Source organism: Ailuropoda melanoleuca, chromosome 15 (genome assembly GCF_002007445.2).
Source record: "Ailuropoda melanoleuca isolate Jingjing chromosome 15, ASM200744v2, whole genome shotgun sequence".
Lineage (NCBI taxonomy): Eukaryota > Metazoa > Chordata > Mammalia > Carnivora > Ursidae > Ailuropoda > Ailuropoda melanoleuca.
In genome coordinates, this window is record NC_048232.1 from 24,175,501 (window position 1) to 24,199,874 (window position 24,374).

Below are 24,374 nucleotides of genomic sequence, written 5' to 3' on the forward strand. Positions count from 1 at the left end.
GGCTTGATCCCAGAACGCTGGGATCACGCCCTGAGCCGAAGGCAGACGCTTAACCGCTGTGCCACCCAGGCGCCCCAATATGTTAAGTGTTTAAAACAAACTCTGTATTTTTGCCTACTGCTTTTTTTTTGCATCCAAATTTCTGTCTTAAAGACAATATTTCTGTCTTCTTCTGAGGAAATTAGAAATTGCTCTATTTACTCACTTATATCTTCTTAGTAGGGAAGTTTAACCAAAGGGGAGAGGTTTTAAGAAAGCTTTGTAATAGTTCCTTGTAGTTGATCATAAGTATTTTACTATCCTACCAAACTTTCACTGTCTTTCTTACTGATGTCATTACTGATAAATATCATCTGAGGGCAAGTACTAACAGTTGATAGAGGAGGAGGCTACATGAAAAGTGAAATAATCTCTTTTAAGGTTTACCCTTTAAAAAAAAAATGCTGGTCCCAGTTTTTATGCTAGGTTTAAGGCAATGTATTTCAGAGTATGCATCCTTGACCAGTTGTGTCAGGATAATTTAGGGTGATGGATAAAAATGCAAACTCTCCTGGGCCTTTTCCTAAATCTATAAACCGGAAATTCTGGACCATGGCCTGAGAACTTGCATTAATAACATTTCTCAAGTGATATTTATGCATAGTGGAGTTTGAGAATGATTGGTTTAAATTTCTCTTGTTAGATATTACAGAAGAGGGAGATAATTTTTCATTTTAATTGGAAAGTATAAATATGTCATTTTAATGTTAGTCATTTATTCCTTGAACATGGTCTAGAAATCCAGAAGATGTAGTTTCTATACTTCACTATGAATTAATGTATATAAACTTAAATATAATTTTTCTGTACTTTCTTACATCTGAATAATAAGGTGGTTGGAATTTTTTGAATCTATCAAGTATATAAACATTTCTTTTTTTTTCTCTTTAGTCCGCTTCCGGACAACGACGGGGCTTGATTCTGCAGTAGATCCTGTCCAGATGAAAAATGTCACTTTTGAACATGTTAAAGGAGTAAGTTAAAAAGTTCACCCTGCTCTCTTCAAATTTTTTTATTATGTAAGGCCAATATTTGATTTTAAAGGTGTAAAATAGAAAATACATATATTGGTCTCTACCTCCAGTTACAGGCGCTAAAACTCTTGTAATTCCCTAAGTGACAAGAGCACGAAGTGTGTCTTTGGTTCTACAGTTTGGTCTTTGATCCTGATGTCTGACACAGGGTTTCTAAATCCCTGGGAATTTCCTTCTTTTGTACTGAGGCTACTCTGGTGGGTTCCTGGATGGGGGCTGGACACTAGAAAAGGCCAAGCCATGATTAAAACCTTGGAACTTTTAGCTTCACTGCATAGTCTCCAGGCCCCTTTCAGATACAGGGATAGAAGAAATAAATTTCTGCTGTCATGGATGGATAATTCTAACAGAAACTAGACAATGATACTGCATATGAGGAAATAATAGAGTATGTTCAACAGTGATGAAGTATTATGAGAAAAATATGGAGCAGCATAAAGAGGATTGGGAGTTTTGAGAGAAAGGTCACAATTTTAAATGGGGGTATTCAGTGTATGATTGAAAAGGTGAGATTTGAGTGAAGATTTGAAGATAATGGAGTAAACCATGCATGTACTTTTTTTTTTAGATTTTATTTTTAAGTAAACTCTACACCCAATGTGGGGCTCGAACTTACAATCCTAAGATCAAGAATCACATGCTCTACTGACTGAGCAGCCAGGTGTGCCTAAACCATGCATGCATTTGAGCAAAGAACACTTCTAGCCAGAGGAAGAGAGAGAGCAAAGATCCTGAAGAATTAATGTGCCTGACTTGTTTGCTCACCAATAAAAAGGCCGCTTTAATATAGAGTAGAATGAGATCTCTTCCTCTTTCCACACTCTGTTCCCTTCTGTGCATAAATATTTTTCACAACCTCAACTATCAGGAATAAAGTATCAGGAGTCAATATGATAGTTTTCTACCAAGTATGCATCCCTGCATACTTGGGCTCAGGTCCTTCCCTTCCCTTTGCAATTTAAACATCTGTGAGCCCTGTTGGAGTTGAAAAAAGGCAATAATTGCGGAAGAGGTTGGTGCAATGAGTATTTGAAAACTTGACTCATGAGTGCAGAGGGCCCTTCGCCCTTTGTGTAAGGTGTGCAGTCAGCCTGCTCTACATTGAACCTGTGCTGAGATTATGGTCAGGAAGGCTTTCTTACTTTCTCCCTGCAATGTATATATTTCATTACTCAATATACTATACTTCTTTTGCAATGAGTCAAATTCTCATTACGAAGCTGAAGAAGACATACTGATAATACTAGAAATGGGGACCTCATAAAGTTTTTAGATTGTCACAAAGTTTTCTGTGCTAATCTAAACAAATATTATAATTACTGTCAACAATTTTATATTGCTGTCATTGCTATAAAATATAAATTTATATAGATCAAAGTAATTTATGACATTTACCAAAATAGGTATGCCAGTAGGTGGTACCTGTGATCAGTTTTACCAAATCTTAAAGAGCTAGGATAGAAATGTCATTTCCTTGCCTACAATTTCTGGTTATGTAGGAATAATTTTATATATAGCTGCCATAAAAATAATAATAACAGCTATTACAACTTCATTCATTGCCTTGATCCCTAAACTCTATTTTTCTATATAGATTTTATATACCTCAACTGGGAATTTTCTTGACACAGAGCTTCAGCAGAGAAAATGTAGTTTGAGTAGTAGGTGACATCTAATCTGTTTTCCTTTTTCCTACAATTTAAAGTCATCTATTACCTTGACCAAATGTATTTTGGCCTTCTTTTAGTAAATGGATATCTTTGAATATTTAAAAAACTTATTTTAATAGAGGAAGGGCCAGGTCTTTTTTTTTTTTTATCTATATATATTTTATTTTTGGGGGGGGACTTTTTTTTTAAGATTTTATTTATTTGAGAGAGTGTGAGAGAGCACAAGCAGGGGGAGTGGCAGAGGGAGATGGAGAAGCAGGCTCCCCACTGAGCATGGAGCCCAATTTGGGGCTTGATCCCAGGACCCTGAGATCATGACCTGAGCCTAAGGTAGCCACTTAACCGACTGAGCCACCCAGGCACCCCCCAAATCTCTTTATAAACATAAATTTTATTGAAGCTTAGCATTCATACAGAACTGCACAAATCATAAATCTATACCTTAATAAATTTTCACACAACGAACTCAGTATATTATTGGCATCCAGCTCAAGAAATAAAATACTACCAGAAACTTCCTAGTGTTCCTTTCTTCCCACCGCAAGCATAATCGTCGTTCTGTCTCATAACATACAGCAGTTTGGCCTGCTTTTGAATTTTACATAAACATAATACATGTAGTGTATATGGCTTCTTTCACTCAACATGATGTTTGTGAGATCCATCCATGTTTTTACGTGAAGTTGTACTTCATCCATCCCCATTGCATAGTATTCTATGAATATCACAATATTGTATATTCTACATTAGGTAGACATTGGGTTGTTTCTAGTTTTGGCCTAAAGAGTGCTATTGTGAATAGTTTTTACATTTCTTGGTGAACATATGTATGCATTTCTCCTTAGGAGTGGACAGAGCTTTACTTACAACTGTTAACTTTACATTTTATCAAGTTTTAATAATTCAATCAGTAACTTTCAAAGACCATTCTAAGCCTAAAAAAAAAACCAAACCTTTTTTACTCTTTAACGATTGTATACTTCTAGAAATGGTCCTCAACAATTATCTAGGAATCTAAGAGTCATGAGTTTGATTCTGGATTTTCATAATGCCCTTCAGCCCAGAGATGTTTCATGTCTTAGTACACTTCTTGTCAGGTAGTTTCTTTTTAACCCTGACCAGTGTACTTGAGTTCTTTTTTTCCCCACTGAGTTGTCTAGTGTAGAGTTGTAGATTGGCTGCCAATGTATTATTAGGCCAGTGTAATTTAAAATAACTACATAAAAGTACACACATAAATGCGCTTTTAATTTAAATTGATATTTAACATTTTTAATGATGTCTGTTTTTTTTCCTTGAAAAATTGAAGTCTAGAACACTAGGTTTATATTTTGTGGTAGAGTCAAGTCATGGTTGTTTGTCGTCTCTAAGAGTCTTTGCTTTCCAGTTCAGCATACTGCCACCACTATTATTTCTTCTGCATTCGTCTTTGATATCATTCTGGCTCTAGGTGCTTGTATTTGTTACTTCCGGTTGTATACTGACTAATTTCTGATAGGTAGCTTTTTTTTTTTTTTTTAAGATTTTATTTATTTGAGAGAGAGTGAGCGAGAGAGAGATCACAGAGGGAGAGGGAGAAGCAGACCTGCCACTGAGTGGAGAGCCTGATGTGGGACTCAGTCCCAGGACCCTGAGATCATGACCTGAGCTGAAGGCAAATGCTTAACTGACTGAGCCACCCAGGCGCCCCTGATAGTTAGCTTTCTTAATCTTATATCAGAGTTTTTAAAGTTGAGCTAATATTTTACATGCCATCTTTGTTGACCAGATTGAGCTTTATTCTTGTGAGGGATCTTAATTCTACATTATTTTTTTATTTGGGAGATTAAATCTTTTAAACCATTTTTGCCACAACCATTTACAAGGCAATATCAGTACACTGTAGCTTATGTTTTAGTCTCCATCCTTTGGTATTTGTAAGGAACTAAGTCATTTATGATCTAGTGGTAATTCCTTATAATGAAAATAATCTAATAACCACAAATTAATGGTATAACTTAAACACAGACTCCCTTTTCATTGATATATTTGAAGCCCACATAATTTGCCCTTTGAAGCTTATAAACCAGGTCAAAAGTTCTGGATTTGAAACTAGGTAGGTAGTCTTTCTGTTTATACCAAATGCTGCTGACACATTTAACTAGAGTTGTGAATATAAGTCCTTGTTAACTGGGGGAAGCAGTATTTCTTGAAAACGTAAGAAGTTAAGAATGTTTTTTGTTGAGATACGTGAGGAGACCGCGTAATTGGCAAAAAGAGTTGGGTAAAAACCCTTTTGTGTGTGCATTTATAAGGGAGCCTTCAGGTTAATTTCCAGTTAAATTTACTATTTTCAAAGAGGAGGCCTTGATAATCTAATCATTATTTAGAATTGTTTGATGAATTGTGTCACTTTAGGTGGAGGAAGCTAAACAAGAGTTACAGGAGGTGGTTGAATTCTTGAAAAATCCACAAAAATTTACTGTGCTTGGAGGTAAACTTCCAAAAGGTAAGTTATCTTCCCTTTACCATGACTTGACATAAAAAAAAAAAAACCAAAACAAAACTGTAATCCATTGCTAATTTAATTTTTACCAGATTTAAATCAAAGCTTCAAGTTTAGTTCTTAATTGCTATTTTACAAATAAGTCTTCATTCTGAACATACCATCATATAATCTTTTTTGAGAGGAGGGAGATTTTGAGTTTTGTTACAATTTCAGACTTTAAGTTGTTTGAACAGTGCAAAGAACTCTCTGTACTCTTAACCAAACAACAGTTTTTTAGCACTTTATCCCATTTGCTCACTTCTTTGCATAAATGTATTTTGAAGCTGTTTAACAGTAGGTTGTAGATATCATGCTTCTTTAACCCTAAATAATTGGTTATGTATTTCCTAAAAATAAGAATATTGTATTCTTATTTTAATAACTCCAGTATAGTTATTAAAATCAGGAAATTTAACATGGTTCCAGAACTGTTATGAAATTCAGTTATATTCAGATTTCTGTATTTCTCTTTTTTTTTTTTTTTAAGATTTTATTTATTTATCTGACAGAGATAGAGACAGCCAGCGAGAGAGGGAACACAAGCAGGGGGAGTGGGAGAGGAAGAAGCAGGCTCATAGCGGAGGAGCCTGATGGGGGGCTCGATCCCATAACGCCGGGATCATGCCCTGAGCCGAAGGCAGACGCTTAACTGCTGTGCCACCCAGGTGCCCCCAAATTTCTGTATTTCTCTTAATATCTTTTGTAATGAGGTCCTCCCATCCCCCACCCCAACCCCAGGTTTAGGACTCAATCCAGGTTTATACATTTAGATTTTTCTTTAATCTTTTTTTAAAAATTATTTTAAAGAAAGAGAGAGAGGGAGAATAGGTCGGGGGGAAGAGTAGAGAGAGAGAGAATCCTCAAGCCAACTCCCTGCCGAGTGCAGAGCAGACACAGGGTGCAATCCCAGGAGCCTTAGATCATGACCTGACCCAGCTACCCAGGCACCCCTAGATTTTTCTTTAATCTGAAAAAGTTCCTCAGCCTATTTATTTATTTATTTATTTATTTATTTATTTATTTATTTATTTGAGAGAGCGAGCGAGAGAGCACACATGCAAGCACAGGAGTCAGTGGGGGGGAGGGCAGAGGGAGAGAAAATCTCAAGCAGACTCTACACTGAGTGCAAGCCCCATGCGGGGCTCAATCTCATAACCCTATCATGATCTGAGCCGAAGTCAGATGTTTGACTGAGCCACCTAGGCTCCCCTCCTCAGCCTTTTATTCTGGGAGTGGGTGTGGATCTTTCATGACCTTAAAAATTGTGCAGACTACACACTAATTTGTGGAATGTTCCTCAGTTTGTCTGATGTTTTCTCGCAGTTAATAGGATTTTTAACGACTGTTGTGATTTATAATAAGAAGTATATATTTAGTCTTAGTCCCATTTCTTGTAGTTTCATAGTGATGACAGCAATAGATTTGTCTTCTGTTGTGTTGATGAGGCGACTTTAGAACACACTGAAGGTTAGGAGCTGTTGGCCAGGAGAATCGACCATGTGATTAGAGGGCTGGAACTTTTAGTCTCACCCTCCTGACTACCCTGGGAGGGGAGGGGCTGGAGGCTGAGTCAGTCATGCCTATGTAATGAGGCCTCCATTAAAACCCAAAAGGATAGGATTCAGAGAGCTTCTAAGTTGGTGAACATGAGGGGATGTGGGAAGAGTGTCATACCTAGAGAGGGCATAGAAGCTCAGCAGTCCTTTTTCCCTTTCCTGGCCCTATGCATCTCTTCCACCTGACTGACTGTTCCTGAGTTATATCCTTCTATAATAAACCAGTAATCTAGTAAGTAGAATGTTTCTCAGAGTTCTTTGAGCTATTTGAGCAAATTAATCAAATCCAAGGAAGGGGTCACTGGAACCTCCTGTCTATGGCCTGTCAGTCAGAAGCACAGGTTAACAACCTGGTCTTGTGGATGACATGGAGAGGGGTTGGGGTAGAGGCAGTCTTTTGGGACCAAGTCCTTAACTGATGGTATTTGGTGTATCTTCAGGTAGGTAGCGTCAGAATTGACTTGAATATTAGGATGCCCAACTGCTGTTGATTGTTGGTGTGAGGGAAAACCATATGCTGGAATTGGGTACAAATTGTAATGGCTTTGTGGTGTCCTTGTGCTATATGTTTGTACTATGCTTTAATTACTTATTAAACTTTTATGGTTTCTGATGTTTTGCTGCTAAAATTAGCAATGTGGGGACTGGGCAAAATGTGTGAGGGGGAAAGGGAGAAACATGCTTCCAGCTGTTGAATGAATAAGTAAGAGGAATAAAAGTCATAGGAAATATAGTCAGTGATATTGAAATAGTATTGTATGGTGACAGGTGGTAGCTACACTTGTGGTGAGCACAGCATAATGTATAAACTTGTCAAATCAGTATGTTGTACACCTGAAATTAATGTAACTGTGTGTCAGCTGTTTAATTAAAACAATAAAATCAGCACTGTGATGATCATCTTAGTGTCTCAAGGCTTCACTCACATGCTTATCTCCTTAGAATAAATTCTAGATTTACTCATTTATTTATTCATTACTCTAGATTCCAATTCTAGAAATGGAATTGGTGAGTTAAAGGGGGCACTCATATTTAAGGTTAGTTTTCATACTGCCCACTATCTCTGTTGACAATGTTCAGCAGTATATAAAACTGTTCACAGGAATCTCTTATAATTTAGGTTTCATTTGTTAAAGTCAGTACTCTAACATCATAAAGAGCATGTTTAAAGTCATGAAATAGTTACGCTTTTCTTTCTAATCACAAGGGATATTTTAAAAAATTGTGGGAAAATTCTCAGGTACCAAAATATATTCTACAGAAATTGATACGATGATGATTTAAACCAGTTAAGAATAATAATAACATGGCAGGGGCGCCTGGGTGGCACAGCGGTTAAGCGTCTGCCTTCGGCTCAGGGCGTGATCCCGGCGTTATGGGATCGAGCCCCACATCAGGCTCCTCCGCTGGGAGCCTGCTTCTTCCTCTCCCACTCCCCCTGCTGTGTTCCCTCTCTCGCTGGCTGTCTCTGTCTCTGTCAAATAAATAAATAAAATCTTTAAAAAAAACCCCAATAACATGGCAATACGAGGGGATAGTCTTAAGGGTATTTTTTATCAACTTTCCTTTACAAAGAGTTTTTTATGTTAAAATGTAGCATTAATACAATTTTTTTTTTGCCTTTTTAAATGAAAAATGAAAAGTTGTAGAAACCAGAGAATTCTGTTACTCCAACTTATGAAAAATGTTCTGTTGTTAATGAACATCTTCAAACATATGGAATAGTTACAAAGCTGTAGACATTAACTACTTTACATCTAAGTACTTTGTTATGTGTCACCTGAGACTAAGGACATTATCCTTAAAGAGAATAATTTATCCTACCAAATAAAACTAAATACTATTTCCTTAATATCTTGTACTCCAGTATGTTTTCACATTTTCATCAGATGTCCCTAGAATTTCTTAAATATGTTTTTTATGGAAGAGCCCATCAAGTCAGGAGTTCATGTGTCACATTTGGTTGTTTAATCTCAATCTGTGTTTATGTGAATTTTATCTTACTTGTTTAGTGATAAATAAGTTTATTATATTCCATTCTCTTAAGATGTAAATGGTAGAGGGAAATTAGTTTTGAAAAAGATCCTGAAGTGAATCATTACTTGAGAACATACGTTTTGCTGTGTTTCAAAATATTGGTCATGTTGCCTTCTACCTCAAAACTATGTATATATTAATTAATAACTTTGTTTTATAGGTTCACATCAGGGTTTATTTTTATTTTCAGTTTGAATCATTCTACTTATTTCTCTTTTAGGAATACTTTTAGTTGGACCACCAGGGACAGGAAAGACACTTCTTGCTCGAGCTGTGGCTGGAGAAGCGGATGTTCCATTTTATTATGCTTCTGGATCAGAATTTGATGAAATGTTTGTGGGTGTGGGAGCCAGCCGTATCAGAAATCTATTTAGTATGTTTTAATGTATCTTTCATACAATATGAAATTCTATTAATTTTAGGGGAAGAGGGCTTCTTACCCTTTATTTACTACTTGATGATGACTGATAGCTGACCTAGCCATTGTGGGGTTTTGGTTTTAGGTAATTTAATGTGTCAGCTAAAACAGAACCGTACTTTTTCCCCAAATGGTAGAGCTAGAAGTGTTAGATGAAGTTGGGGCCTATGAAAAGTGGGTTTTTTTGTTGTTGTTGTCCTTTTTATTTTACTCATTAATTCAAAAGTATGTAATTAAAGAACAATTAGCCTCAAATCCGATTGTATATGGTTTGTACAGTTGGAAGAATGAATGCTCCATTGTTTTTATTATATATCATCTTGTATGGTACAGTTTGTTTTTCTGAGGCTACTGTTCTTTTTTTTTTTGAAGATTTTATTTATTTATTTGACACAGAGAGAGACGGCCAACAAGAGAGGGAACACAAGCAGGGGGAGTGGGAGAGGAAGAAGCAGGCTCCCAGCGGGGGAGCCTGATGTGGGGCTCGATCCCAGAACACTGGGATCACGCCCTGAGCCAAAGGCAGATGCTTAACAACTGAGCCACCCAGGCGCCCCTGAGACTGCTGTTCTTTTTTTTTTTTAAAGATTTTATTTTTATTTGACAGAGATAGAGACAGCCAGCAAGAGAGGGAACACAAGCAGGGGGAGTGGGAGAGGAAGAAGCAGGCTCATAGCGGAGGAGCCTGATGTGGGGCTCGATCCCAGAATGCTGGGATCACGCCCTGAGCCGAAGGCAGACGCTTAACCGCTGTGCCACCCAGGCGCCCCAAGGCTGCTGTTCTTAAATCAGTTTTAAAAGAAAGAAGAAAAGATCTCCTTGTGTGTATTTTCTCCTTAATGAATGAATATCTTCTCTTGGCTTTTGACAGTCTTACAGGTTTTTAATACTTACATGATTTTGTTCAGAAAGCGCTGATTTCATTAAACTTATTTGAATCTTTTCTCTTTTCCTAGGGGAAGCAAAAGCAAATGCTCCCTGTGTTATATTTATTGATGAATTAGATTCTGTTGGTGGGAAGCGAATTGAGTCTCCAATGCATCCATATTCAAGGCAGACTATAAATCAACTTCTTGCTGAAATGGATGGGTAATTGAATCTTCCTCTGTCTTTGGGATATGGTGATATAATTGGTAAAGTTTGAGAAATAGCAGGGCACCTGGCTGGCTCAGTCAGTGGAGCATGCAATTCTTGATCTCAGAGTTGTGCATTTGAGCCACATGTGGAGTGTAGAGATTACTTAAAAATCAAATCTTAAAAAAAAAAATAGGAAAAAATGTAGGCAACAGAGTAGTCCCTGTGCAAGAAGTCAAGACAAGCTGCATTCTCTGTGTTGTGTTCTTTCCATTACTAATGAATGGGGTGATTGATGTATCAACTCTTCTTAACTGATGATCTCTGTACTTTCATTAATTGTATTATGACAGGAATGTGATGATTCCAGTTGAGAATACTAGTCTGTTTGGAGATGTAAAGAGTGTATGCTGGTTCCTACACAATTAGTGTTGTGGTATATTAAAAGTTTGCATCATTTTTTAAAATATAAAGAGCAAGAGGTGGGGTTGCTTTGAAAGAGGGGAAAACTTCTTAAAACCATGTTAAGACATTTTAGAACCAAACAGGAAGTCTAGGAGTGAATAATTTGAGTTGGTAAACTTGAGAGTAAGTTTTCACAAATTAGGTACCCAGGCCTTTTCTATCAGGTCATGTCTTCTTAAGTAGGACAAATATTGTGAGGGCATGTAATCAGAGATGACTTTGTGACTTATCGTAAGCAATTTTATTGAAGAGTACTGGCCTAATAACATTTTTTCCTTTAAAAAAATAATAGAGATGTCTAATCATTTTGGGTATAAAAAAGATCAGTCCCTTTTCTTTACTGTTACTAAGTTTAATGATAAACAGTTTTGTGTAAAGCATTTTTATATTTGTACTGTTTTAATTTTCAGTGAAACGTTACTTTTTTTCTTTTTTAATAGTTTTAAACCCAATGAAGGAGTTATCATAATAGGAGCCACAAACTTCCCAGAGGCATTAGATAAGTATGTATTAAAAGACTTTTTTTGACAAGTACTGATACATACTGAAACATGGATGAATTGTGAAAGTAAAGAAGCCCATCACAAAACATCACATATGATTCTATTTGTATGGAATGCCCAGAATAAGCAAATTGGTGGCAACAGAAAGTAGATTAGTTGTTGCCAGAGGGTGAGAAGAATGGAGAGTGACTGTTGGTGGCTGGGGGTTTCTTTTGGGGTAGGGGAGTAAATGTCTTCTTGAGTTAGATTGTTGATAATTGCACAACTCTGAATATATTAAAAACCACTGGATTGTCTACTTTAAATTCTGTGATATGTGAATTAAATTTCAGTAAAGTTGTTAAGAGAATCTTCCAACAACTTTATATCACAAGATTTTGGGCGTGGTGGAAAGCATTTTTAAAATAAAATTCATTATAGTTGAAAATTTTTGATTTTATCATAGAAGTTACTCATATTTTAATTTGATCTAGTAGTTTTATCTTTGCCTGAGTCTTAGTTTAACATTCTGTACTTACAGCGGTTATAATTGGAAGCTATCAGAGTGTAGCTCTCCCAATAGACTGCTCTAGATTATTGTTCGTGAGCAACTGGATTGCAGGTTTTTGTTATGAGGGTTGTGTACGATCTCTCTCTGTCAGCCTTTGTTCTGCCTTCTAGTTATTGAAACTGTTACTTGAGCCATGTTTTACAAGGAGTTATCAGAATATTTATGTTCAAAACTCCAATCTAGGGTAAAAGAACGTGATGGGGATTAAGGAATGCACTTGTCATGATGAGCACTAGGTGATGTGTGGAATTGTTGAATCACTATATTGTATACCTGAAATTAATATAACACTGTATATTAAGTGTCCTGGAATTAAAATAAAAAACAAAACTCCAGTCTAACCCCTGGTTGCCATTATCTTTCCATCTTGTCTTTAGAGTGTCAGTCCTATTTAATTTGACTTTCAGCATACTCAGTTATTAATTTATATTTTCTTCTTATATTCTCCCTTTAGTGCCTTAATACGTCCTGGTCGTTTTGACATGCAGGTTACAGTTCCAAGACCAGATGTTAAAGGTCGAACAGAAATTTTGAAATGGTATCTCAATAAAATAAAGTTTGATCAGTGTAAGTCTAATTCTAGTAACAAACTTTATTATTATCTCTATAAAATGGTAATATTTCATCCTGCCTTGTTTGTGGTCCTTACTTGATAAATCTCTCAAAAGACCAGTTTTTTTTAATGTGCCTTTTTTCCTTTCCATTTATATGTCCTTTTAAGTTTATTTCTTAATTATTGTGTATGTAGGAAATTCTGTCATTTGAATCCTGATTCTAAAGAATGTTTTCTTGGGGCACCTGGGTGGTTCAGTTGGTTAATCAGCTGCCTTTGGCTCAGGTCTTGATTCCAGGGTTCTGGGATCAAGCCCTGAATCGGGTTCCCTGCTCAGCAGGGGAGTCTGCTTCTCCATCTTCCTCTGCCCCTGTTCATGTACTCTTTCTCGCTCACTCTCTCAATAAATAAATAAATTAATTAAATAAATAAATAATCTTAAAAAAATGTTTTCTTGAGAGTATTCAGGTAAATAATACTTGAAGATAAAGATACGTATAAATGTTTTTAAGATGAATGTAAAATTTGAAATAGTAGAAAGAGCACATATAATCACTTTGGGCCCAAAAGAGGCAAAGTGTAAAACAAAACACATGAAAATATTATGGACCCACTTAAGTAATAAATGCAGCTATTAAGCTGCAGTATTTTCTTTTTTTCTTTTCTTTTTTTTTTTTTTTAAAGATTTTATTTATTTATTTGACGGAGAGAAAGACAGCCAGCGAGAGAGGGAACACAAGCAGGGGGAGTGGGAGAGGAAGAAGCAGGCTCATAGCAGAGGAGCCTGATGTGGGGCTCAATCCCAGGACTCTGGGATCACGCCCTGAGCCGAAGGCAGACGCTTAACGACTGAGCCACCCAGGCGCCCCTAAGCTGCAGTATTTTCAAAGATAGGTGAATCAATTTGTAAAGCCAGATATGTTTCTTAAAATAAGGGGAGCTTTTTACAGATGTACATATAGTACTAAATACCTGTGTATAAAGTATTTCAAGATGAAATTCAGAAAACAAAATGCTGTCTATGAGTATACATTTTCAGTTTGTGCTTAGACTAGTAACAATTTAGGTAATAATTTGAAGGTTTATAAATCATGTCTGGCAACTGCATTTCTTTGTTTTTCACAAAGTTATTTAAATTTAAAAACTTCTGTGATTTGTCCCAGTGGTAATTTTAATGATATATTTAATGGCAATTTTCGCTTTTGCCTTTAGAAAAAGTAAGTTTATTTGTTGTTACAGTGAAATAAATATTTTAAGTTCTAGTTCGGGATAGCTGTTTTCTTTTTTCTTTTGGAGTGTGAGTTGTTTGTGAAGAGTTGTTTTCGGAATTTTAATATTGTGTTTGTCTATGTAGCTGTTGATCCAGAAATTATAGCTCGAGGGACTGTTGGCTTTTCTGGAGCAGAGTTGGAGAATCTTGTGAACCAGGCTGCATTAAAGGCAGCTGTTGATGGAAAAGAAATGGTTACCATGAAGGAACTAGAGTTTTCCAAAGATAAAATTCTAATGGGTAGGTTTTCTCTCCCCTTTTTTCTTTTTTCCCGTCTTACACTGTTCATTATGTTAGAGAGTAAATTTTTCTTTTTTGAGAAAAAGGTTATAAAAAAGAAAGGTACAGGAGCAAGAAAATACATACTCAAAAATAGCCACACAATTGGGCCTTGTACAGAAAAAATATAGTTTATATGATTATACTGTTTGGGGGCAGGGAGTTTCCTTTTGTCTGATATTGCTGATAAAAGAATAATTTTACTAATTTTCAGTATTTGATTTTAAACCTTGAATTGGCTTCAGAACAAGTTAGTTATGACATTCCCTGTTTAAATTTATTTCCTGGAAATAGAATTAAACTTTCCTCGTTGATAGTAAGGAGTAAGATGACAGCTCTTACAATGTTGGTTGTCAGTTGGCACATTGTTGTGGTTTAAAATATTTAATAACATTAAGTCATGTCACTCTCAGAATTACTTAAAGGCAAGTGGGTTTCATTCATCTAAGTATACCTTCCTAACGGAACAATTTTATTCAATTAAATTTTTATCCTTAGGGCCTGAACGTAGAAGCGTGGAAATTGATAACAAAAACAAAACCATCACAGCGTATCATGAGTCGGGTCATGCTATTATTGCATATTACACTAAAGATGCAATGCCTATCAACAAAGCTACAATCATGCCACGAGGGCCAACACTTGGGCATGTAAGTATCTTGTAGTTTTTTTCTTTTCTTTCAAATAACACTCTCCAAAAGCTTATGTAGGAAATTGTTGATGAAAATAATTAAAAAGAAAATTCAGCGGGGGGTGCCTGGGTGGCACAGCGGTTAAGCGTCTGCCTTCGGCTCAGGGCGTGATCCCAGCATTCTGGGATCGAGCCCCACATCAGGCTCCTCCGCTATGAGCCTGCTTCTTCCTCTCCCACTCCCCCTGCTTGTGTTCCCTCTCTCGCTGGCTGTCTCTATCTCTGTCAAATAAAAATAAAATCTTTAAAAAAAAAAAAGAACAGCAGTCTCAGGGGCGCCTGGGTGGCTCAGTTGTTAAGCATCTGCCTTTGGCTCAGGGCGTGATCCCAGTGTTCTGGGATCGAGCCCCACATCAGGCTCCTCCGCTATGAGCCTGCTTCTTCCTCTCCCACTCCCCCTGCTTGTGTTCCCTCTCTCGCTGGCTGTCTCTATCTCTGTCAAATAAATAAATAAAATCTTTAAAAAAAAAAAAAAAAGAAAATTCAGCGGATTCCTAAGTTTGCTGATAACTTTCTTCTTTAACATTCTGAACCATCGTGAAATCAGAGATACTCTGAAACTTACCTGCTAATAAAGAATATTAATATTTCACATATTATATATTTACATTATGAAATTTAAATCTGGAATAACAATGAAGTGTCATTCTTAAATATGTAATTGCTCTTTTCTCTCCACAAAGAAACTATGTCAGTGGTTTCATAGTTTTTGTAAGATTTTTCTTACTGAGGACGAGTTTCATTTTCATATCTTTCTTTTTTTTTTTTTAATTTTTTTTTTTTTTTAAGATTTTTTAATTTATTTATTCAACAGAGGTAGAGACAGCCAGCGAGAGAGGGAACACAAGCAGGGGGAGTGGGAGAGGAAGAAGCAGGCTCATAGAGGAAGAGCCTGATGTGGGGCTCGATCCCATAACGCCGGGACCACGCCCTGAGCCGAAGGCAGATGCTTAACCGCTGTGCCACCCAGGCGCCCCTTATTTTCATATCTTTCTAATGATAGACATTTTAAGCATTTTTGTGCACCTGGGTATAATTCCATCCTATTGCAGCATTATATACTTATTACATATAAAATGAACTTTTGCTTTATAAAGAATTTTTCTTATTTTGTTTATTGCCAATTTTGTCATTAGTCACCTGAGACCATCTCTACTAAATATCTTTGAGCTGTCCACATCATGATATTAAGTATTAAGTACTGTAGTGAGAGCCAAATGATAATTTTGATTATTAATAATAAGTATTTCAAACTGTGTCTGAAGTTTTTCTTTGTTTTCAATTGTCTAGGTGTCCCTGTTGCCTGAGAATGACAGATGGAATGAAACTAGAGCTCAGCTGCTTGCACAGATGGATGTTAGCATGGGAGGAAGAGTGGCTGAGGAGCTTATATTTGGAACTGACCATATCACAACAGGTTGGCTGCAAAGAATGGCTTTAGTTCAAATTGTGCTTGCTGATTTAAAAATATTTTAAAAAATTGAGCTCTATGTATATTTTTAAATTTTAGGTGCTTCCAGTGATTTTGATAATGCAACTAAAATAGCAAAGCGGATGGTTACCAAATTTGGAATGAGTGAAAAGGTAATAGCTAATTTTAACCCTTCCTCATGTATTAAATGATGGTTTGCCAAGTGTCTCTTTATGAGAGAGGGTTCTCATTATAAATTGGTAACATATACTATTCCCCTGTCTCATTCCAAGTAGATTTGCCACAGCTTATTCTAAACTAAACATTACTTTTTGAGTAATAAAATATAGTATTCACTTTCCATTCTAGCTGCTTGGACAATAACAGTATCTCCTGAGTTAAGCAAATGATAAGATACTCTGTTTCTGTTTGTATGACATAAAACACCTGTTTGCTGGGCTTGCTTACTTTACACTTTCCACATATTTCACTCTCCTACATTATCACTTCATATCACATCATATCACATCATAAAACACTTCCAATACACAACATTGTGGATTTCTGGATTTGGAATAGCTGCAAAGGTTTTCTAAGAAGGTACGCAGAACCATACATATGATTTTAAATTTTCTCTCTTGCTCATACTTTTAATTTCAGAATGATGAAATTTCCTTGCCCTCAAGGGTGTTTTTATATTGAATTTCTTCCTTGCCCCCATGATGTTTCCTTAAGTATAGGATAGTATTTCCTTGATTACATTTACTAGTGGTTTAGGGTTTTTCTGTTCAATTTCTTTCTTTTCGTTTATTTTAGCTTGGAGTTATGACTTACAGTGATACTGGGAAACTGAGTCCAGAAACTCAATCTGCTATTGAACAAGAAATTAGAATCCTTCTAAGGGTAATGATCATATTTTTCTGTGCTTATTTATCTAGTCATAATGTGCCTAAATAGTTAGGTGCTGCCAGAAGATAATGGTTATCCCCTGTTTAGAAATATCACTATATATAATAAAGAGAATAAGTGCAGTGTTGAAACCATGATTTCAATATGTTGTTTGGGAGCCTCTGGTCATAGACTGTATCTTTATTTTATTCTGGCCATAGGCTAAGAATAGTTTATATCAGTAATTATATATATACTACTTCTGCTGTAAAATCATAAAGAGTTGTTAGAATAGGGGATATTGATTATTTGAGTCTTTATTGGTTTTTCTCTCTGATATATATTTTATTCAACAAATATTTGCTTTGTGCCTAGCTGTGTGTGTGTGCTGCAAATAAAGCACAGAGGTCTTTGAAAACAAAAGTCTTTCTTATTGCAGTGTCCAGTACAGAATATGTGAGCAGAGATTCAGTGAGGTCAGTTAGTAGGTACTGTGGAATCTCCTCATGGTACAGCAGATGCTTGGATTAGGGCAGTGAGAGTAGAAATTGAGAAAAATAAATGCGTTCAAGAGATACTGATCTAGTGGAATCAAAATGCCTTTGTGATGTTTGGGTGAGAGAGCAGCTAAATTAAATACAAAGCTGTTTCTGCCTCATGCAGCCGTATAGTTGTATGTGCCATTTACTGAGAAAGCACTGATGACGGCCTAAGGTGGGGAAGTATGTAGATTATGAGCTGAGTTTTATACGTAGTGAATTTGGGGTGTCTTAGTGAAGATTTCAAGTTGGGAGAGCTACGTGGGTCTGGTGCTTAGTGCAGAGGTTGGATATGTGCAGTCCATTTGGATGTGCATGAAGGCAGGTCTTGGAATGGAAAAGACTGAGCTAAATGCCAGAAAGTCTAGCGAATGAGAACTCTAATTAGGGTAGTAGATGGCAAAATGAAGCATGTTGAATAGGGCTACAGTCAGATGGTGTAAACTTCAAAGGAATCGTGCTTTATAGAAAAGGGTAGTATAGTAATGGTTTGTCAGTGGTGAGGGGAACAAAGAGCCCACCTCTTTACCCTGAAATGTCTGGGATAAGAGTGAACCAGTAGCTGCCACTTGAGGGCTTAGGAGTCTCCCCCGGGAGGGCCAGGTTTTGATTAACTCAGGGAGGTAGAAAATGCTTTAAAGTCATTAAGTATATGAAAAGTTTATATAGGGGCACCTGGGTGGCTCAGATGGTTAAGCGTCTGCCTTCTGCTCAGGTTGTGATCTCCACATCCTGGGATTGAGCCCCATGTCAGGCTCCCAGCTCAGCGGGGAGTCTGCTTCTGCCTCTCCCCCTGCTTGTGCTTTCTCTCTCTCTCTCTCAAATGAATACATTAAAAAATCTTTAAAAAAAAAAAGTTTATATAATGGAAAGGTTTAGAAGGTATTTCAGAAGAGGAATTCTCTCTGCCTTGCCTGAATCTTCATTCTCTTTCCTTTACTATTTACCTTATTTTGAGTAAATTCTCTACTCTAGTATTCTTAGAGCATTGGAATTACTTTCTTTGCTCTAATACTTTTCTGAAATGTTAAGATTGGGAAGGCAGTAGATACTCTTTCCACTAGATGGCACACTTATATTGTTATTAAGGGAAATGATGACTAGCTAGTATACATTTTAGGTTCAAATGTATATGAAACTTCAAAATATAAAAACCTTACTGTAGTCTTACATGTTACAGTGTAAAGGTTTCATTCCAATGCAGTTTTTAAAGTTAATACTGCTTCATCCTTGGTTATTAGTTTCAGTATTCATGATGTATTTATAATACTTTATGTTTTCTTTAATTTGATGATTTCACTTGACCGTAACAGTTTTATTCAGAATGTCTAATGATGTTTATTTTTAATTGTGTTATGTTTATATGACTGATGCTTCCTGGTGTTGGTAAACTCATTTTACAGTGGTATAGTTGTCACAGACAGGTAGGTTGTTACCAAATAAGAGAATAGAAAAGTAGATCTTTTCTGGCCATTTAGATTAAATAAATTGGTGAAATCTCACAAGAGAAAAGGAGCAAACCTCCCTTACTTTTTTAACACGTATATTGAATAGAGAAATAGATTTCTTTGTTCATAGACCTTATTTAAAAAGCAGGTAAGTATAAAATATACTTTTATATCTTTAAGTAGCTCCCTGTCTAAGTAGTCCTCATTTATCCATGTGATAGATTTTGAGGTTCAAAATAGAACATTTACAAGTACAAAACTTATCTTTGAGAACCAAGCTTGCCCTATCAGTCAATCAATCAGTCAGTCAATCTATCAAGTAGGCTCCACGCCCAAAATGGAGCCCAGTGCTTTTTTTATAAATAGAAATGAATATATTTCACATTTTTAAAGGTATATACATTTTTTTTCTTCTTCATTGTTATTGCTTCTCCTAAGTTTTCTGCCTCTTAGATACCTGCTTTTTTCATTTCAGGACTCATATGAACGTGCGAAACATATCTTGAAGACTCATGCAAAAGAGCATAAGAATCTAGCAGAAGCTTTACTAACCTATGAGACTTTGGATGCCAAAGAGATTCAAATTGTTCTTGAGGGAAAGAAATTAGAAGTGAGATGATAACTCTTAAAATTGCTGGTTTTACTGCAAGTATATATAAGTAGCATCAGTAGTCTCCTTTTGCAACGCTTTTCTCCCATTCTAGCCTTGGTATCACTCAAGGGTGTGAAACACTTTGTCTCTCTTTTGTCACATTTAATCTAATTTTGGTTATTCTTATGATGACACCTATTGCAAATTATCAACCCATAACAAATATGTTAAAGAAAATAAAGAACTATTAGGATTCGAAACAGCTTGTTTGAGAAATGTCAGTCAGTCATTTAGTTGAAAATAAGTAATGATTTAATGGTTGGTTCCTCTACTAGATGTGGATAAAAATTGTGCCTTTAGCTCTTGGGAAGTATTTTTACTTGGCAGAGTAAAATTGTTGAAGGATTGTCTTTGTTTTTAGAAAGTACCATTTATCTCTGATAAAGAAATGCTGCTGTTTGGCTGTCGGTGAACCATATTTCTATATAGGTCAGTGGGAAACTTCATTAAGATGCACTTAATTATGCTCCAGATTGTCCATACACAAAATAGTTCTGTTCTTGTTTTTGTCTAAGAGTAGAGAATTTTAAATTTACAGATATAATCAGAATTTAAATGATTATAACCTTTTAGAAATGAAGCCAGGTTACATTTTCATGATCTTTTTTTTTTTTTTTAAACATCATTCTTACTAATAAAATTTATTTCAGAGCAGCAAGTATTTTGTTAAATAAAAATTGAGTCACTTCAAAATCTGAATAACTATATAATTATGCTTGGTATTAAAAGAAAAATTAATCCAAAATCTCAGTCCCTTCAAAGTGAACTTTGAATTACCCCATGTTAGAAATGGAAAGTCGTGTTTGCTTTTCATTCAGACTTTGTGAATATGAACATGTTGTCATAGGATTTACAGATGACTTTATTTAACTCAATAGAAAAATTATTTTAGAGCTCATTGTATTGGTTTTACAACCAAATTATATTCTTGATTTTATTAAAATTACCTACAGTTTTCTAATAACTTTTAAGCTGTATATGGTCTTCATTGAAGAAGTTGATAGAGGGAGTTTGCTATACGTATCCTGGCTTTTTTTTTTTTTTTTTTTTGTAATTTTTAATTTTGATCTAATTTCAAACTCACAGAAATGTTACTGGAGTAATACAAGGAACTCCCTTATACCTTGGTCAAGAGTCATCATCCCATTTTTTAATTGCCCATCTCTTTTTCCCCTTTCTCTTCTCCTTCCTCCATCCCTCTCCATCTGTCCTTCCTTCCTTCTCCCTGTGTGTATACATGTTTTTGTGTGGATGCATGTTTTTATTTTTCTTGGATAGACTTCTAGGATTGAAATTGCTGGGTCATGTAGTAAGGTCTTGTTCACCTTTTTAGGAACTTGACGAACTGCATCATTCTCCACACCTTCTACAGTATATTCTTACAGTCTATCTTTTTGATAAAGTCATTCTAGTGTGAATAAAATAATATCTCATGGATTAACATGCATTTGTCTATACTGATGATACCCTCTCCTGTTTTATTGGCCATTGGTATATTTTCTTTGGAGAAATGTCCATTCAGACCAACATCCCTGCCTGTCACTTTTGGGTTGTTTGTCTTATTATGTGTTGTATGAGAGCATATATTCTGAATACAAGTCTTTCATCGATCTTGCTTTTTTTTTTTTTTTAAAGATTTTTTATTTATTTGAGAGAGAGACAGCCAACGAGAGAGGGAACACCAGCAGGGGGAGTGGGAGAGGAAGAAGCAGGCTCCCAGCGGAGGAGCCTGATGTGGGGCTTGATCCCAGAACGCCGGGATCACACCCTGAGCCGAAGGCAGACGCTTAACGACTGCGCCACCCAGGCGCCCCAGATCTTGCTTTTTTTAAATCCAGTCCAGCAATCTCTATTGAGTGGAGTGTTTAGTTAATTCAAATTTAGTATTGATATACTTGTTTCTACACTTCCCATTTTGCTTTTTGTTTCCTGTTTTTGTCATATCTAAAGAGATCCTTCTGTTCCTCCTTTTTTGGGTTACATCTTAGTGGTTGATCTAGGTATGACTGTGTGCATCTTAACTTACCAGTCTACTTTAATTCTGGTCAAATGTAAGAACTTTGTTTCAATATATCTCCTTTTCTTCTCTGTGCTTTTAGTGTCATATGTTATATCTGTGCATGTTACAGCAACTCAACAATATAGTGACATAACTAGTGCTTTAAATAATCTTATTTCCCCAGTCTTTCTCTGGGAATATCTTTTATTTTGCCTTTGTTTTTTTAAGAATCGTTTTGCTGGATATAAAATACGTGGTTGACTTTTTTTTTCCCCTTTAATCATTTTGATTATGTTATCCCATAGACTCCTGGCTTCCATTATTTTTTGTAAGAAGTCATCCTTAATCATAATTTTGGTCTCCTTTTGTGATAGGTTATTTTTTTCTCTTGCTGATTTCAAGGTTTTGGTTTTGTTTGCTTATCCTTGTCTATTACCAGTTGGACTATGATGATGTGTTTAGGTGTGGATGTCCTTATGTTTTTCCTAGTTGGGATTTATTGGGCTTCATGGATCTGTAGATTAGTTTCACATCAAATTTAAGCAATTTTTGGCAATTATTTCTTCAAATATATTTGTCTTTTTTTTTTTTTTTTAAAGATTTTATTTATTTATCTGACAGAGATAGAGACAGCCAGCGAGAGAGGGAACACAAGCAGGGGGAGTGGGAGAGGGAGAAGCAGGCTCATAGCGGAGGAGCCTGACGTGGGGCTCGATCCCATAACGCCAGGATCACGCCCTGAGCCGAAGGCAGACACTCAACCATTGTGCCACCCAGGCGCCCCTTATCTGTCCTTTTTTGTCTCTTCTTTCTGGGAGACTCCTTACATATGTGTTGGTACACTTAATGTTGATCAGGTCTCTGAGGCTTTGTTCATTTTCTTCATCGTTTTTTCTCCCTTTCTGCTTGAGACTGAATAATTTCTGTTGATTCTTCAAGTTCACTGAATCTTCTATCATCTCAAATCAATTGAATTTTCCATGTCAGGTACTGTATTTTTCAGCTATGCGTTTCCTTTGAATTCTTTCATTTACTTTGTTTCTTTTTATTGAGATCCGTCATGCATTGCATCATTTTTATCATGGTTTTCATTAATTCTTTAAACATGACTTCCATTAGTTCTTTGACCATGACCATATAGCTGCTTTTAAATCTTTCCTGAATCTACCATCTGGAAATACTCAGTTTCTTCTTAATGCTTTTCTTCCTTAGTAAGGGTCACACTTTCTTGTTTCTTTGCTTGTAATCTTGTTGAATTTCAAATAATGTAGCAGTTATGGATTCTGATTTCCTCCCCAGAGGGTTGTCTTGTTTTGTTTAGTAACTTGCCTCCAGTAAATTTGTGAAGTCCGTCTCTATTATAGTGTGCAGCCATTGATGTCTCTGTTCATTTAAAAAAATTTTAAATCTTGCTTCCTAAGGTTTGCTGCTGTGCCTGCATACCTTAACATTTAGCCAGAGATGGGACAGATGTGTTCAAAACCCCATCATTCATGCTTTCTACTCTGCTGATGGATCTGTGTGGGCTCACAAGTCCATTCAACATTTGGATCATTTTCAAGGCTGCCCTGGTTTTTGCTTTCTAACAGGCTTTTTGCGTCTCCTTTGGGTGTATGTGCATGCCTTGGCAACCATGGGTACGTGGGTGGCTTGGATCAGTTTCTACTCCGCATGCCTCTGGTAAATCTAAAGTATATGGAGTGCTTATATCAAATCCAGATGGCTATCTTACCTCTCAGAGCTTCCAGTTAAATACCTTGCTACTCTTACCTTGTTTGCCCCAAACAGGATTGCAGCCTCAGGCTAGGGAACTCTGTGTGCTTAGCACAGAGGCCACCACTTTGACTTACTCTGCATCAGGTCGAGCAAGTCCCTTCTGGCAGGGACTTCTCTCAAGCACAGCACCACAGACTCTCACAACTCCTACCAAACTTCAGTGATTTTCAGGAATAAACACTTAGTATATTGTGGGTCTTCAGCTGATTTCCAGAGTTTTTAAAATAATTTTATCCAACTTTATAGTTGAAAAGCGGGAATGATTTGTCAGCCCCTTCACCTCATCGTAGTGAAAGTGAATCTCCCTCACTTATTTTTTTTTAAAAGATTTTATTTTATTTATTCGACAGAGATAGAGACAGCCAACGAGAGAGGGAACACAAGCAGGGGGAATGGGAGAGGAAGAAGCAGGCTCGCAGCGGAGGAGCCTGATGTGGGGCTCGATCCCAGATCGCCGAGATCACGCCCTGAGCCAAAGGCAGATGCTTAACCGCTGTGCCACCCAGGCGCCCCCTCCCTCACTTATTTTGAATCATACTCCAACCAAAGCAGTTTAATAAGAATAGACTTAGAGAGGACTGGTAAACTTTTCAGAGCTATCCATTCAGAGCTCCCAGAATGCTAGAGTTTGACATGAAACCTTTGTCTATTAAGTTGATTACTTTTGGTAATGGATACATGTTTTAGTTTTAGGTATTCGTTGTGTTTGTTTATATTCATTTTAAAGTAAATACTGAGTTACTTCAATCCAGCTGGTTATATTTCTTAAGTATGTAGTATTTTAATAAAATATGTTGGAATGTAGACTTGATCTTTGGATTAAAAAAATAACACCTAGTTGTGGACATAAGAATTGGGAGAGTTGATATATTTGAACTGAGGACTTTAATTCTATGCAAATTCTTTCCTACCACCATTTTGTCACAGGTGAATCCCCATTCTTTTAGGCAAGAATTTGGATCCCCCACCCCATTTAGACCATAGACTTAATTTAG

At 36.4% G+C, this 24,374-nt stretch overlaps 1 protein-coding gene across 2 annotated transcripts in view; it reads left to right on the forward strand.

Moving 5' to 3' along the window:
- YME1L1 (YME1 like 1 ATPase) overlaps nt 1-20,568 on the forward strand; it is a 46,202-nt gene extending 25,634 nt beyond the window's left edge. The window contains exons 7-18 of one of the 2 annotated variants that reach the window (XM_034643829.1): nt 931-1,013; nt 5,141-5,231; nt 9,084-9,236; nt 10,238-10,370; nt 11,261-11,323; nt 12,328-12,440; nt 13,781-13,936; nt 14,474-14,625; nt 15,957-16,083; nt 16,177-16,250; nt 16,894-16,980; nt 19,428-19,571. In XM_034643829.1, the coding sequence (XP_034499720.1) occupies nt 931-1,013; nt 5,141-5,231; nt 9,084-9,236; nt 10,238-10,370; nt 11,261-11,323; nt 12,328-12,440; nt 13,781-13,936; nt 14,474-14,625; nt 15,957-16,083; nt 16,177-16,250; nt 16,894-16,980; nt 19,428-19,571 (1,376 nt within the window). Of the gene's footprint in view, nt 1-930; nt 1,014-5,140; nt 5,232-9,083; nt 9,237-10,237; nt 10,371-11,260; nt 11,324-12,327; nt 12,441-13,780; nt 13,937-14,473; nt 14,626-15,956; nt 16,084-16,176; nt 16,251-16,893; nt 16,981-19,427 lie in introns of both variants that reach the window. The other variant, XM_002927524.4, reaches the window with a different exon arrangement.
- Nucleotides 20,569-24,374: the final 3,806 nt, after the last annotated feature.